This window comes from Canis aureus, chromosome 20 (genome assembly GCF_053574225.1).
Source record: "Canis aureus isolate CA01 chromosome 20, VMU_Caureus_v.1.0, whole genome shotgun sequence".
NCBI classification, from domain to species: Eukaryota; Metazoa; Chordata; class Mammalia; order Carnivora; family Canidae; genus Canis; species Canis aureus.
The window spans coordinates 46,717,737-46,735,636 of NC_135630.1; the positions used below are offsets into that span (position 1 = coordinate 46,717,737).

General features: G+C 34.6%; 1 protein-coding gene across 1 annotated transcript in view; it reads left to right on the forward strand.

Moving 5' to 3' along the window:
- The window catches only part of THSD7B (thrombospondin type 1 domain containing 7B), a 726,789-nt gene that overhangs the window by 494,176 nt on the left and 214,713 nt on the right, over nucleotides 1-17,900 (forward strand). The window contains exon 13 of the mRNA XM_077861538.1: nucleotides 4,370-4,633. Within this exon, the coding sequence (XP_077717664.1) occupies nucleotides 4,370-4,633 (264 nt within the window). The remainder of the gene's footprint in view (nucleotides 1-4,369; nucleotides 4,634-17,900) is intronic.

The following is a 17,900-nucleotide window of genomic DNA, read 5'->3' on the forward strand; positions in this document are numbered from 1 at the left end:
GTGTTAGGAGTAATTTCAAGTTCAGGTGTAACAATAAAACTTAGTGTGCAGGTTCATGCAGAAGGCTTTGGAAGCCATCATCCTGGCAATTCTCTTTACCTTTGAGATGAAAATTTCTCTTAGAAGCAAAGGACATTTTTTTTTTTAATTTTTATTTATTCATGATAGGCACACAGTGAGAGAGAGAAAGGCAGAGACATAGGCAGAGGGAGAAGCAAGCTCCATGCACCGGGAGCCCGACGTGGGATTCGATCCCGGATCTCCAGGATCGCGCCCTGGGCCAAAGGCAGGCGCCAAACCGCTGCGCCACCCAGGGATCCCAGGACATTTTTAATTAGTGGCCAGTTTTCTTTTCTTGAGAGTTTATTAATGGTATTTTATACCTGCAAATTGAGAATAGGGATAGTGAAAAAATCTAGAATATTTATTTAACTAGTACATTTTGCTATGAATTGTCAAAACTAATTAATTTGGTTTGTTTTAAAATATAATTTTTGTGTAAATATTGAAGAACCCTTGTACACTTTTCTGCAAACTCTATCCCAAGAATTACCATACCAAAATACTATTTAGAATTTTTCTAAATTATTATTGGTTACGTTTTCTGCTGGGTAATTAATCTTTTTGTCTCTTCATATATTGGAAACACCAAAACAACTGGTCAGTCTTCTGAAACAAATGAGTTGTAGCAAAAGCAAACAAACAAAAATCCACAGTACTATATCATTGTGCAGTACAGTAAAGAATTGAAATTTTTCACTTCTTAAGACTTATGTTTATTGTTGCAGTACTATGCTTGTATTTTGGTCTCTCCCATGTAATTTGGTGGTAAATTTAAGTAATCTCTAACATGAATGGCAATAAAAGGCATGGACTTAGACTGTAAAACAGCATGACTCTCTTTAACAACACAGACACACATAGAGAAGCATACAGACAAAAATACCAGCCACTCTATGGAATAGGGGACCATCTAGAATGTTTTCTTTTTTCTATTTTTAACAAGAGGCTTTAATTCAATAGCTGGATATCCTGGGTGCTGTACTTCAACTAGATCATCACAGGTTTGAGATTGGATGGTAGTTTTAGCAGTCGTTTATACAGTGCTGAAAAAATCTATTAAGTAGATTTGTTCAGGTTGTTAACGTACAAAATAACTAAATAAATAATATTTAACATGTACTTGTAGGTTTATGTTTGGGAATAGTCACAAATTTCCCTCTGACTTAAGGGAGGGAACATCTCTTACAGTATAATGGGAGAGAGACAGAGATTTTATTATAATTTTAACCTAGTACAGAACTTGTGACAATAGCTGTTATATTAGTGCTACATTAGTTTCTTATTACTGGTGTAACACCAATTTAGTGGCTTAAAACCAACACAAATTTATGATCTCATGGTTGTGTATATCTAAAGCAAACACCAGTTTCACGAGATGGAAAATAAGATGTTGGTGGAACTACATGCCTTGCTGGAGGCTCTAGGGGAAAATGTATTTCCTTCCCCCACCCCCGCCCACCCTAGAGCATCTAGAGGCTATCCACTTTCCTTGCCTCATGACTCTCTTCTTCCATCTTGAAATTCAGTAACACTGAGTCTCTCTGATTATTCTCCTTTGACTTGGTCTTAAAATTAGAAAAGCCTTTCCTGACTACATGATTAGGTTGAAAACACCTGTATAATCCAGAATAATCTCATTTTAAGATCCATAATCTTAGTCACGTCTACAAAATCTGTTTTTCCATCTAAGGTAGCATGATTATAGGTTCCAAGAACTGAGATGTGAACATCCTTGGAAAGGCATAGTTTGTGATAGGCAGAATAATGAAAGTACAGAAGAGTACCTTTTCTGTACCTGAGGTGAAGAGTCTCTGTATGACTTTCTGGTAGGGGCAATGCATTAGTTTGGACCTGAAGGATGAGTAGGCATTAACTAGACTATTGAGGGAGTTTGGAACTTAAGAATATTTCTGGTGTGAGAAATGCAAAGGCCAGAAACCAATGACTAATTTCCAGGATCTGAAAGATGTTCAGTATATCTAGCTGGTAACTTGCCAGAGGCAGAATGGCACAACATAGGCAAGGGCACATGCTAGTGAACTCATACTATGGAGTCTTGACGATCATAACAAGGAGTTTAGACTTCTGAAGAGTTTTAAGTAGATGAATGATGTAATCAGACTTCTGTCTTTTGTCAGCTAGTTCTAGCTGCAGTGTGGGGAGAAGATCAAAGGGAATATGAGGCACAATGGCAATATGATACCCGAAGAAGCTGTTGTGAGGATTTAAGCTGGAAATCTGGAGATGGGCTAAATATGGGTGGTATTGGTCAGAATGGAAACAAGGACTGCTTCAAGAAGTACTTAGACATTTGAAATGATAGATCTTTGTCGTTAAACAGATACAGGTAGTACAACAGAGTTTAAGTGTGACATTTGAGATTTTACACTTGGTCATATTGGAATAATTGGGAAATGAAGATGGAGAAAGGAAGGTCATCCTGTGAAGAGCTTGAGTATGGATTTTGCCAGGCTGAGTTTGATTGGCCTTTGAAGTTCCAGTCTGTGGCTCGAAGCTAGAGCAAGAAATTTCTAGAATGGGGATAATAATTAGGAATCAAGAGATAGAGAAGGTTTTAAAAATTTTCTGTGAGTGAAGATAATGGATCAGAAAAGAAGAGAACCTAGGGCAGTGCCCTGAGAAAGTCCATTAGTTAAGAGATGTACAGAGGAGAAATAATCAAACAAACAGATGAGCTGTTCCCAGAGAAATGTTGGGGGTGAGGGACAAGAAGGTAAGGTATGATGGAATTTAGGAAGGCTATTTCAACAATGACGGTGTGGTCAACATTCTGAACAATCTTTGAGTCTGAAGGATAAGGTATAAAGATATTCCACGGCTTCCTTTGTTTTATTACTTTGTCAGTACTAAGTAGTTTCAAAGAATAGGTGGACTCTGAATCCAGGCTGAGGTGAATTGAAAACAGATAGAAATTGAAGAGATGGAGACAATAGTTCTTCACAGACATTTAAGAACTACCAGAGACTTGGGTATGTTAAATGCTGGTAGGAAGAAACCAGACACCACACATTGATTTCTCAACCAGTACATTCTCATAGCCATGATAGAGGCTGCCCCCCTCAAACTTTTTTTTCATGAAGTGCCCCTTATGGTAGAGGCAAGTCAATACATCCTCCCAGAGAGATAGTGGCATGGCTAACCATTTCAGGTCCTGCAGGAATCCTTATTTATTGTGGCCATAAGCAAACATGTTAGACCACAGAACCAATCATCCGGGCAGCAACTGCAAAATTATGTATAAATTATTTGACAGTGAGATAATATCCCATTACATCAGCTGAAATCAAACATTTCTAAAACACCTATAAACACTGGGAGTAAGACTAATAAAGCAACCTGTTTCATTTTTTTTTTATATGCAGCCAACACTCCAGCTGCTGACTTATTAATGAGGAAACAAAATATAATTAGATCTATTAGAAAACTTTTAGGAATCTAGTGGAAGTGTGTTAGCAGAAAAGTTGAATCAAGCTACAGGCTGACTTGAAATCCCATTAAACATAATTATCAAATACTCAGAGCAGTGGAAAATGATTCTGCATTCTCATTACTCAAAGACAGGATCATAGCTGAAAGGTCCATCAAAGTCAATTGGTTAAGGTAAAGTCATATTCTAGAACATGTAAGTTAAAAAGATCTCTCAAAGTGGAAGCCATAACTTTTTTCAGATTAAATTACCCAACAGTATTTGAGTGTTTATTTCACTGTATTATGTCAGCATTTGTGAGCTGCCTCATGGCAAGGACCAAAATAAGTTGTACTTTGCCACGTCCCGAGTGACACCTAGCCTCACTCCAGGGCCATTGTATGGAAGGATAGAATTTTGTTCTTTGAATACATGAACTGTTTTCAAAAATGTACCTCAAAAAGAGGATGTTAATATTTGCCGTTAGGTTGGTTTCCCTGGAAACCATTAATTCAAAGGAAAATGGAGACAAGGTAATCCATCTGTTCTTACCAACAAGTTATAGGGAAAATCATACTAAATAAACTAACAATAATTTTCTAGCTGTTGAGTCACTGAAGCAAACATCTTTTTAGTTTCATTTTTGCCACTCTCCAATATAAAACAATTTTTAATTTTTTTTCAAATTAACTTGAATTTCACCATTGATTTGAGAGTTGCTTCCATTGTCCTAGGATTTATTTTCAGGGCAAAAAAGTGGAGAAAGGAAGGCGAACCTTATATTTTATTTAGCATTTAATATTTGAAGAGCTAGTAAAGACAATGACTTTTAACAAAACAAACGTGAAATTAATATATCAATGTTTCTTTTTGGAACAGGGAAAAGCAGGAAGAAGGAGAAGTGTCAGGACTCTGACCTGTACCCTCTCATAGAAACAGAACTGTGCCCTTGTGATGTATTTATATCTCAGCCTTATGGAAACTGGTCAGATTGCATTCTTCCAGAAGGCAGAAGGGAGCCTCAACGAGGATTTCGGATACAAGGAGATGGCAAAGAATGTGGAAAAGGCGTGCGCTTTCGAGCAATAGCTTGCTCTGATAAAAATGGAAGACCTGTTGACCCCTCCCACTGCAGCAGCTCTGGTAAGGAGATGGATGAGGAGTAACCTGGGAACATACACATAGCCTAGGTGGTAGTGTAGAAGATCTGGAATTAGTAGCTTTGTTCTTTCATAATTCTTTCAGTTCTCCTTTGTTAATAACACACTACCTTTCATAAAGTATAAGCATTTGGAATGCACATATACACATTTCAGTGATTATTTGGAATGTGATTGGTTATTTGGAATGTGATTGTTTTGGATCTTTGACTCACCTCATTCCATACTGCATCTTTGGCCGTTTGGTTAACTGTGGATAAGTGCAGTTACTGTGCTGCACTGGACAAGCCATATTTAATACAAAATATATTTTGTGATTTTTTTTTTTGTGCTCTGATCATACATATACAAAGCATCAGGCCTTGAATTCCTTCTAAGTTAGCTGACAAAATACCAATGAAAAAGCTGATTTAAAATGTTTTAACAATGCAATATATAAGTATACCCAAATCAATAATAAAATAAAACTGTAGGGGGAAAAAAGGGCAATCTGGGAGAATTTTGTGAGCTGTTAAGCAGGGAGAAGGTTGTCTTTTTTGAACCTTGGGAGAATTCAAAAGATATGGGTTAATGGGGAAAAGAATGAGATTAAATACAGTCAGGGTAAATGTTGATGGGGGTGGTGCTGAGACTAATGATTACAATGGAACTTATGAATTTCATACTCTGTGGTTTGTTTTAAGACTTAAAAAGTTAGGAATTTTACAGAGTACATGAAAGAATTCATGTCTGACTGGCAAACTGTGGGAGGAAAAAATCTTTTGGTCTCTGTCATCAAAGCCTTATGTTCTAATAAGCTTTCTCAATAATAATAATGGTAAGTTGAATTCAGTTCTATTACAGAAGTCAGGTAAATGACAATTTGTCTGCATTGCCAATGGATTGGCTGTTCTTTAAAATATGCCCCTATCATTATATGATTTTTTTTTAAGATTTTTTATTTATTTATTCATGAGAGACACATTGAGAGAGAGAGAGAGGCAGAGACACAGGCAGAGGGAGAAGTAGGCTCCATGCAGGGAGCCCGACGTGGGACTCGGTCCCGGGTCTCCAGGATCAGGCCCTGGACTGAAGGCGGCGCCAAACCGCTGAGCCACATGGGCTGCCCCTGAATTTAACTTAAAGTTTAATGACTTTTTTATTGGTGATATTGCTCTGCTTCCTGGGTTATAAAATTGTCTTCAGCAGTCGGGTCAGAGAAATGTTAAACATTTCAGAAGCAAGTAGTGGACCCATCTTAGGGAAGCCAAGCTGATTGACTTTAATCTTTGTCTTTTGGTTTTTAAATATGTATTGGTTTATTTTCTAAAAATTGCTTTTCCTTTTTCCAATTGAAATACGTGTGATTTACAATGTATAAATTTAAGGTGTACAACATACTAATTTGATTTTTATATGGAAGTGATTGTAGTGATAATTAGCACCGCTATCACATTAGAGTTATATATGTATATATATATATTTAAACTGGTTGGAATAATGAAGTTCTAGTCTCTTAGCAAGTTTGGTTATAATGCAAGATTGGTGTGTATATTGGCTATACTGTGCATTAAATCTCTAGGACTTATGCTGCTCATTGCAAATTTATACAGTTTAATAATGTCTGTCTTATCCACCCCTCCCCACCCTCCATCTCCTGGTAACCGCCGTTCTACTCTGTGTTTTTACATGTTTGACTTCTTTAAATTCCACATATACGTGATATCCTACAGTATATGCCTTTCTCCGTCTGACTTACCTTAATGTAATGTTCTCAGGGTCCATCCATATTGTAACAAATGGTAACATGTCCATTCTTGTGACCAAATAATATTCCATTTTTTATATATGAGATATATATTTATTGTAGATATCACATCTTCTCTATCCATTCATCTGTTGATGGGCCCTTAAGTTGTTTCCATATATTGGCTATTGCAAAATATGCTGCATTGGGCACAGGAGTATATATATTATCTTTGATATTCTATTTTCATTTCCTTTGGGTATATACCCAGTTGTGGGATTGCTATATCCTATAGTAGATCGATTAATTTTTGAGAAACTTTAATATCATTTTCCATAGCATTTGAACAAATTTACATTCCCACCAACAATGTGCAAGGGTTCCCTTTTCTGCATATCCTACTCAATACTCATTATTTGTCTTCTTGATTATAGCCATCCTAATAGGCATATAGTGTTATTTCACTGTGGTTCTGAGTTGCATTTCCCTGATGATTTTGTTGAGCATCTTTTAACGTACCTGTTGGCCATTTAGATGTCTTTGGAAAAATGTCTATTTCCCTGCCTATTTCATGCTCAGTTTGAGTGTGTTCTTTGTGTATCTTGGATATTAACCTGCTGTCTGACACATGGTTGGCAAAAAACTTTCTCCTGTTTGTTATGTTGCCATTTCATTTTGTTGTTTCCTTTGCCATTCAGACGTTTAAGCTTGATGTAGTCCTATTTGATTTTTTTGTTGGTGTTTGGTGACCTATGCAAAACATCATTACTAAAACCAATGTTAAAGAGCTTCTTGACTACATTTTCTTCTAAGAGTTTCCTCAGGTTTTATATTTAAGGCTTTGATCTATTTTGAGTTAATTTTTTGGAGTGATATAAAATAGCGGTTTAGTTTCATTGTTCTACATTGTTTTTCCAACACCATTTGAAGAAACCATTTCCCCATTAGGTAAATAACACCTATTCTCTTGTCAAGTATTAGTTGACTGAATATATAAGGGTTTTATTCTGGGCTCTTGATTCTGTTTCTTTGGTCTGTGTGTCTTTTTATACCAAAAATTATTCTGTTTTTATCCCAATAGCTTTGTAGTATAGTTTTAAATCAGGAAATGTGATACCTCCATCATCTTCCTTGGGATTGTTTTAGCTATTTGGGTACTTGGTGATTCCATTTCTCTATTAATGTGAAGAATGCCATTTGAATTTTGACAGAGATTACTTTGAATCTGTAGAAGACTTTGGGTAGCATGGACATTTTAACAAAATTCTTCAGATCCATGAACACAGGTTGTTTTTTTTTTTTTCCATTTGTTGTATCTACATCAATTTTTTTCAAGTAACTTTTGTAGTTTTTAATATACAGATCTTTTACTTCCTTGGTTAAATTTATTACTAGATATTCTATTGTTTTGGTGCAATTGTGCATGGGATAGTTTTCTTTTTCAGATACTTCATGATTAGTGTATAGTAACAACTGATAACTGATTTCTGTACATTTATTTTATAAATCTTGGAACTTTGCTGAAGTTGCTGATTAGTTTCAACAGTTTTTTGGTTGAATCTTTAAAAATTTCTATATGCAAAATAATATCAACTGCAAATAGTGCCAATTTTATTTCTTTTCCAATTTGAATATCATTTTTTTTCTTATATAATTGTTCCAGCTAGGACTTCCAGTACTGTATCAAATAAGAGAGAGGTGAGCGTGGACAATTTTGTCTTTTTTCCTGTTCTTAAAAGGAAAGTTTTCTGTTTTTCAACATTGAATATAATGTTAGCTGTAAGTTTGTCATATATGGCCTTTATCCTTTTGACGTATGTTTCTTCTATACATAACCTGTTGAGGTTTTATACTGTGAAAAGATGTGATACTTTTCCAAATGCTTTTTCAGCATTTATTGAAATGACCATGTGATGTTTATCTCTTATTCTATTAAAGTGATGTATTACATTTATTCTATTAAAGTGATGTATTACATTTATTTTTTTAAAGATTTTATTTATTTGAAAGAGAGCAAGAGCACAGAGGGAGAGTGAGAGGGAAAAGTAGACTCTCTGCTGAGCAGAGAGTCCAGTGCAGGGCTGGATCCCAGGACACTGAGATTGTGACCTGAGCCATGGGGCAGACACTTAAGCAACTGAGCCACACAGGTACCCCAGTGATGTATTATATTACATTTTGATCTGTATATGTTGAATCATCCTTGAATTGAAGGGATAAATCCTACTTGATAATGGTGTATAATCTTCTCAATGTGTTCTTCATTTCAGTCTCCTAATATTTTTTTTTCACATATTTCCTAAGTAATATTGTTCTGTAATACTCTTTTCTTGTGGTGTCCATATCTGGCTTTGACATCAGGTTAATGCTGGTTCTGTAGAAGGAGATTGGGAATGTTTTCTCCAGTTCATTTTTCCTCCATTGCAAAGTTTGAGAAGAATTGGGATGAATTTTTTTTAAATGTTTGGTAGAATTCCCAAGTGAAGCCATCTGGTCCTGGGATTTTCTGTTTTGGAAGGTTTTTCATAACTGATTTAATCCCTTTACTCATTACTGGCTTGTTAAGATTTTTCTGATTTTTCTGCTTTTCAGTGTTGGTAGGTTGTGTGTTCCTAAAAATTAGGTCTTCTACATTATATAATCTTTTAGCATGCAATCATTCATAGTAGTCTTTTATGATTCTATGTATTTCTGTGGTATCAGTTATAACATCTTCCATTTCCAAGCTTGTGCCTTTGTTTTCTTAGCTAAAGGTTTGTCGATTTTGTTAAAAAAAAAAAAAAAAGATAAAAAAAAACAACCCTTAGTTTCATTGATCTTTCCAATTTGTCTGATTCCTGTCTCATTTATTTCCTCTTTGATCTTAATTATTTCCTTCCTTTTGACAACTTTGGGCTTAATTTGGTCTTTTTCTAGTTGTTTGAGATGTTAGGTTAGTTTGAGATCTGATTTCTTAATGTATCCATTTATTGCTATAAATTTTTTTCTCAGAACTACTTTTGCAGGATCCCATAGGATTTGATAAGTTGTTTTTCCATTTTCATTTGTTTGGAGTTAACTTTCTAGTTTCTCTTTTGATTTCTTTGATGCATTTGTTCTTGATAAGCTCTTTGTTTAGTTTCAACATACTTGTAGATTTTCTACCTTTCTCCTACTGATTTCTGATTTCATACCATTGTGGTCAGAAAAGATAATTGGTATGATTTCACTCTTAAATTTTGATAAGTACTGTTTTATGTCCTACTCTATGTTCTATACTGGAGAATGTTCCATGTGTACTTGAGGAAACTGTATATTGTTCTGTTGGATGGAATGTGCTATATCTATCAAGTCCATTTGTTCTAAAATATGGTTCAATTTTAACAATTCCTTGGGTTTTTGTTTTGGTTTTGGTTTTCTGTTTGGGTGATGTAGCCATTACTGACAGTATGGTGTTGAACTCCCTTATTGTTTTTATATAGCTGTCTATTTTTGTCATCGGATCCATTAGTATTTACTTAATACATTTAGGGGCTCTGATAATGGATGTATATACATTTATGAATGTTATATCTTCTTGGTGTATTGACTTTTATTATTTAATGTTTATGATTGCCTTTTTTTTTTTTCTCTTGGCTTGGAGCCTGTTTTGTCTAAATAGTGCTATACCTACATTCTTTTGGTATCTACTTGCATGAGATATATTCTTCTGTCTTTTGAAAATTTGAGTGTATGTGTGTCTTTAAAGCTACAGTGAGTCTCCTGTAGGTACCATACAATAGAGAAACAAGACAATCTATCCAGCCATTCTATGCCTTTTGATTGGAGAATTCAATCCATTTATACTTAGAGTGATTATATATTGATATGTAAGGACTTACAACTGCCATTTTTATTCTTTGCCTCTGGTTGTTGTGTATCTCCAGTGTTGTTGTTGTTTTTCTTCCTTCTCTTTCTGCCTACCTTTGTAAATTGATACTTTTCCATAGTGATATGTTCTATCTTCCCCTTTTTTATTTCATCTACTCCAGATTTTTTATTTGCAGTTATTATGAACTTTACTCAAACATTCCCAGAGATAAAATAGTCCATATTCTGCTGATAATAATCTCAGTTTGCCTATAGAGTTTCTACCCTTAGACTCTTCTTTTGTATATATTTGATGTTTACTTCTTTTATGCTTTATGCTTTTATATTCTTTAACAAATTGTAGTCACTATGATTATTGTTAATACTCTCTAACTTTTATACTACAGTTCAATGGTTAACACACATTCTAGCAGATTTAGTTTTCTAATTCTGTTCTTCAACTTTACCAGACTGTTATGTACTTTATGTTCTCCTGTCTCTGGTTAATATCTTTTCATCCCACCTTGTTCCTTTTAGTGTTTTGTTTTGTTTTGTTTTGTTTTTGTTTTTGTGAGTCTATTGGTAGTGAACTCCCTCAATGTTTTTAGTTTGAGAAAGCCTTTATTTCTCTCTCCTATCTGAAAGCTAGCTTACGGATCAGTTATTCTTGGCTAGCAGTTTTTATCTTTCAACATTTTGAATATACCATCTATGTGTCATCTGCTCTCTCCTGGCCTGTAGAGTTTCTGCTGAGAAATCTGTTGATGGCCTAATGGGGGGTTGTTCTGTAGGTAACTTCCTTCCCTTGGTTGTCTTTAAGATTCTTTACCATTGATTTTTGACAGTTCCAATATGATGTGTCTTGGAAAAGGTATTCTTGCACTGAAGTAATGGAGTCTTCTCTCAGCTTCCTGAATATGTATATTTAAGTCCTTCCATAGGTTTGGGAGGTTCTCAGCTTTTGTTTCTTTAAACTCTGCCTATTTGCACCATTCTTCTCCTTCTATATACCAATTTCTTATATTCTGATCAAATGCAAAGTTTCTTTTACCTTTTTTAAGTTTTTCTTTTTTTTTTCTTTCTTTCTTTCGTTTTTTCTTAGAGACAGAGCACACACTCACATGGAGGGGTGGAGGGAAATAGGGAGAGGGAGAATCTTAAGCAGGCTGCATGCCCAGTGTGGAGCCCGATGTGGGGTTCTGTCTCACAACCTGAAGATGATGACCTGAGCCAAAATCAAGAGGCAGATGCTTAACTGACTGAGCCACCCAAGCACCCGTTCAGTTTTTATTTAAATTCCAGTTAACACAGTGTAATATTGGTCTCAGGTATACAATATAGTGATGATTTTTTTTTTTTTTACACTTCCATATGCTACCTGGAGCTCATTATCACAAGTATACTCCTAATCCTCCTCATCTATTTAACCATCTCCCCTCCAACCTCTCCTCTGGTAACTAACAGTTTGTTCTCTATAGTTAAGAGTCTGTTCCTTGGTTTGCCTATCTCTTCTCCTCTTCTCTCCTTTTCTTTTTTCTCCCCTTGCTCACTTGCTTTGTTTTTTAAGTTCCATTCATGAGTAAAGTCACATGCATTTGTCTTTCTCTTACTTATTTTGCTTAGAATAATACCCTCTACCTCCAACCACATCATTGCAAATGGAATAGTAATATTCCATTTGTGTGTGTATATAAATATAAATATATATACATACATATACATATATACACATATATCCACATCTTCCTTATCCATTCATCAGTCCATTGACAGTTGAGCTGCTTCCATGAATTGGCTACTGTTGATAATGCTGCTATAAACATCAGGGAGCATGTATTCCTTTCAGTTAATACTTTTGTATTCTTTAGGTAAATACCTAGTAGTACAACTGCTGGATCATATGGTAGTTCTATTTTTAACTTTTTGAGGAACCTCCATACTGTTTTCCAGAGTGCTTGAGTTAGTTTGCATTCCTACCAACAGAGTAAGAAGGTTCCCCTCTCTCCACATCTTTGCCAATACCTATTGTCTCTTGAATTGTTCATTTTAGCCACTCTGACAGGTATGAGATGATATCTCATTACAGTTTTTGGTTTGTATGTCCCTGATGATGAGTGATGTTGAGTATTTCTTCATGCATCTGTTAGCCTGGCTGTCGTCTTTGGAGAAGTATCTGTTCATGTCTTCTGCTCACTTTTTAATTGGATTACTCATTTTTGGATGTTACATTTTAGGAGTTCTTTATATATTTTGGATACTAAGTCTTTATCAGATGCGTCATTTGCAAATATCTTCTCCCATTCGGAAGGTTGCTTTATTAGGTTTGTTGATTGTTTCCTTTACTGTGCTGAAGCTGTTTATCTTGATGAAGTCTAATGGTTCATTTTTGCTTTTGTTTCTCTCACCTCAGGAGACATATCTAGAAAGAAGTTTCTACAGCTGATGTCAAAATTACTGTCTAGGATTTTTATTGTTTCAGGTCTCACATTTAGGTCTTCAATCTCTTTGGAACTTAGTGTATAGTATAAGATAGTGGTCCAGTTTCATTCATGTTGCTGTCCAGTTTTCCCAGCATTTATGGAAGAGACTGTCTATTTTCCCATTAGATATATATTTTTTTTTGCTTTTATCAGAGATTGACCATATAGTTGTTGGTCCATTTCTGAATTTTCTATTTTGTTCCATTGATCTAAGTGTCTGTTTTTGTGCCAGTACCATTCTGTCTTGATGACTACAGCTTTATAATATAATTTGAAGTCTGGAGTTGTGATGCTTCCAACTTTGCTTTTCTTTTTCAAGATTGCTTTGGCTGTTCAGTGTGTGGTTCCATACACATTTTAGGATTGTTTATTCCAGCTCTGTAAAAAATATGGTAGAATTTTGTTAGGGATTGTTCTGAATGTGTAGATTACTTTGGGTAGTACAGACATTTTACCAATATTTTTTTTTTTCCAATCCATGAGCATGGAATGTCATTCCATTTCTTTGTCCTCTTCAATTTTCTTCCAATGTTCTATAGTTTTCAGAGTACAGGTCTTTTACCTCTTTGGTTAAGATTTATTCCTAGGTATCTTATTGTTTTGGTACAACTGTACATGGGATAGATTCCTTAATTTCTTTTCATTATCAGTGTACAGAAATTCAACAGATTTCTGTACATTGGTTTTGTATCCTGCAACTTCAGTGAATCTGTGTATCCATTATAGTACTGTTTTGGTGGAGTCTTTCAGGTTTTCTTTATATACTATGTCATCTGAAAATAGTGAAAGTTAGACTTCTTCCTTGCTGATTTGGATGCCTTTTAAAAAATAAATTTATTTATTCATGAGAGATACTGAGAGAGAGAGGCAGAGACACAGGCAGAGGGAGAAGCAGGCTCCATGCAGGACTCTAGGATCACGCCCTGGGCCAAAAGCAGGCACTAAACCACTGAGCCATGGATACCTTTTTAAAACCAGGGATCCCCATGGATACCTTTTTAAAATTTTTGTTGTCTGATAAAAGTGGTGAAAGTGGGTATCCCTGTTTTGGTTTTGACTGTAGAGGAAAAGCTCTCTTTTTCCCTATTAAGGATGACATTGGCTGTCGGTTTTTCATACATTGTCTTTATTATGTTGAGTTATAATACTCAACATAATCAGTCTACATTGTTGTGGGTTTTTATCATGAATGGATATTGTACTATGTCAAATGCTTTTTCTGTTGAACCGTTTGTTTACTTTTGGATGCATGTGTTAACTAGAAATCTCTTGGATCCTGTAGTGCATTGTGCCAAGGCACTTTTGTTCTGTTACAGATGTCTAATTCTAGTTATTAAAAAAGAAGAAAAAAGTGATTCCTACCATTATGATGCTGAGGTCATCTACATATTGATTTAGTCATTCATTTGGTCAAAATCTATATTTGGACATCAGCTATATACATGGTCTTCTATGACTTGAGTGCATATTTAAGGGGAAATAGAGTCTTTTGTGAAGTTTGTTGTCAAGTGGGGGATAAAAATAAAAGGAATTTCAAGGTTTTTTTTTTTTAACTCTTTTGATGCTAAATATAAAATCTTTAAATAATATTTAGGGAGGTCCATGCTAAAGTGACAAAAATTTGAGATGTGAACTATGAGAGAGAAGCAACCATGTGAAAAGTACATACAGGATCATTTTAAGTAGTGAAATAAGCATGTCCGAAAGAGTAGGGTAGGAAAGAAGTTCTGGCAACAAAACGAAGGAAGCTCTATGGTTTGAATTGAGGGAGTGAGGAGAGAATTCTGTGAAATAAGGTTGAAAAAGTAGGCAGAGTCTTGTGAGACAAAGCAAGGAGTACAGATCTAATTTAAGTATAATCATATCTGAAAATGTCAGGTAATATAATCCAACTTAAGTTTTAAAAATTATTTTTAATATACAATGTTAATTTTAGGGATATAGCCTAATGTTTCAGTATTTGTATATATGGTAAAATTGGAACAATAATTCTAATTAATAGGTATTACCATATATAGTTACAAGTCTTGTGATGAGAAGTTTTAAGACTTAGAATTTTCAAATATACAATAGATTATTAACTATGTTGTACATTACATACCCATGACTTATTTATACCTGGAAGTCTGTACCTTTTTTTCATTTTGCCGACTCCTGATTTCCTACCTTTGACAACCACCATCTGTTATGTCTGAGTTGAGTTTTGCCTTTGGTTTTGTGTGTGTGTGTGTGTGTGTGTGTGTGTGTGTGTGTTGTTAGTGGTGGTGGTGGTGGTTTTTCTTCCCCCTCTCTACATATAAGTGAGATCATGCATTATTTTGTCTTTCTCTCTGACTTATTTCACTTAGTATAACGCCCTCGGAGTCTATCTGTATTGTCATGAATGGCAATTTTTTTTTTTTAGTGGCTGGATGATATTGTGTTGTATATTTCTATCCTATTTTATCTACACATCCATGAGTGGATATCCAGGTTACTTTACTATTGGAAATAATCTGCAGCGAATGTGGGGGTACACATATCTTTTAAAATTAATGTTTTAAAAAAATAATAAAATAAAATAAAATAAAATAAAATAAAATAAAATAAAATAAAATAAAATAAATGTTTTGTTTCTTTTTTTCCAGATAAATACCAGAAATGGAATTTCTGGATCAGATGTTCTATTTTTTTTTAATTTTCTAAGGACCATTCATACTGTTTTCAATGATGTCTGAACCAATTTACATTCTGATCAACAGTGCACAAATGTTCTTTCTCCACATCCTTGCCAATACTTGTTATTTCTTGTCTTTTTGATAATAGCCATTCTAAGAGATGCAAGATGGTATCTTCTTGTGGCTATGATTTGCATCTTCTTAATGATGAGGGATGTTGAGCATCTTTTCATGTGTCTGTTGGCCATCTATCTGTCTGAAAAAAAAAAAAGTCTATTCAGATCCTCTATCCACTTCCTAATCTTAGTTTTTTGGGGTTTTCTTTTCCCTCTTGTTTTTAGTGTTTTTCTGGGGTTGGTTTGCTACTGAGTTCTATGAATTCTATATCTATTTTGGTTATTAACCCCCATCAGATATATGATTTGCAAATATTTTCTTTCCTTTTATAGGTTCTTTACATTTTGCTGATGGTCTCCTTTAATTGCAGAAGTCTTATTAGTTTGATGTAGTCCCAGTTGTTTAGTTTTGCTTCTTTTGCCTTTTGTGTCAAATCCAAAAAAAATCATTATACCAACGCTGAAGTATAGAGCTTATCACCTATGTTTTTTTTCCAGGAGTTTTGTGGTTCCAGCTCTTACATTTAAGTCTTTATTCCATTTTGAGTTGATTTTTTGTGTAAAGTGTAAGATAGTGGTCCAATTTCATTCTTTTCTTGTGGCTGTCCAATATTCCCAACAGTATTTGTTAGAGACCATTCTTTATCCATTTGATATTCTTGGCTCCTTTGTTATAAATTAATTGACCATAGAGGTGTGGGTTTATTTATGAGCTACCTATTCTGTTACACTGATAGATGTGTCTGTTTCTAATGTCAAGATCGTACTATTGTGATTAGCTTTGTAATATAGTTTGACATCAAGCATGATATCTCTGGCTTTGCTCTTTCTCAGGATTACTTTGGCTACTTGGGGTGTTTGTTGCTCCATAGAAATTTTAGGATTTTGTTTTATTTCTTTGAAAAAATGCCATGGGAATTTTTGTAAGGATTACAATGATTATGTAGATTCTTTTGATTAGTATGGACATTGTAATATCAGTTCTGGTCCATGAGCACAGAATTTCTTTCCATTTATTTAATTTCTTGTATTAGTGTCATATAGTTTTCAGTTTGTAGGTCTTTCATCTATCTCCTTGGTTAAATTTATTCCTAGGTATTTTATTATTTTGATGTAATTATAAATGGGATTGTTTTCTTAATTTCTTTTTCTGGTAGTTCATTATTAGTGTGTGTATATATATACATATATACATATATACATATATACATATATATATATATGTATATATATGTATATATATAGAAATCCAAGTGACCATAGATCTATATATTACATTTCTGTATTATGCAAGCTTACCTAATCTATCAGTTCTTTTTTTTCCCCCTTAATCTATTAGTTCTTAAGTTTTTTTTTGTTTGTTTTTTTTTTTTTTTTGTGGAGTGTTGAGAGTTTTCTATACACTAAGTCATGCATCTGCAAATAGTGACAGCTTTATTTCTTCCTTTCCAATTTGGATGCTTTTTCTTTCTTATCTCTGGCTAGGACTCCTATTACTATGTTGAATAAAAGTAGTAAGAGTCGCCATCCTGTTTTGTTACCAATCCTTGAACAATCTTCAGCTTATTATCATTAGGTATGATGTTAGCAGTTGGCTTGTCATATTATGTTAAGGTGTATTATCTCTGTATACACTTTGTTGAGAGTTTTTATCATAAATTGATGTTACATTCTGTCAAATGCTTTTTCTGCATCTATTGAGATGACCATATGCTTTTTATTTTTGGTTTTGTTAATTTGGTATATCACCCCCTCCAGGAGATCACAAGCTATCTTGCCAGGCCACCCTCCCCAACCTCTAGAAATCCGTTAAGAGCTGAGAATATCTGTGTTGTCTCTTAGAAAGATGCTTCTCACATTTCATTTACTTTATTGCTAGTTAATCCTGCCAGAGGGTGACATGTGCTCCTTGGGAAAGGGACTGTCTACTCCATCACTCTTTCCTCACCAACATCTGGCAGAGTCAGCACATCATATATACTCAATAATTAACAAAACAAGATGTAAATCCATGTTTATGTATCAAGAATTTTAATGTATATGTGTTTCTTAAGACTGCCATAACAAAACCACAAACTTGGTGGCTTAAAATAAAACCTTTATTCTCTCATAGTTTTAGAGGTCAGAAATCTAAAATCGATTTCACTGGGACAAAATTAAAGTGTCATCAGGGCCATGCTCCCTTCAAAGACTCTAGGAGAAAATGTGTTTCCTGGCCTTTTCTTGCTTCTAAAGCTACATTCCTTGGCTAATGGCCTCTTCTTGGGTCTTTAAAACCAGTGGCATAGCCCTTTGCTTCATTGTCTCATTGCTTCCTTATTCTGTGTCAAGTCTCCTTCTACATCCCTCTTAAAAAGACACTTATGATTATCTGGCCTGTGCTGATAATCCAGGATAATTTTTCCATCCCAATATTGGTAATTTAGTCACAACTGCAAAGTTT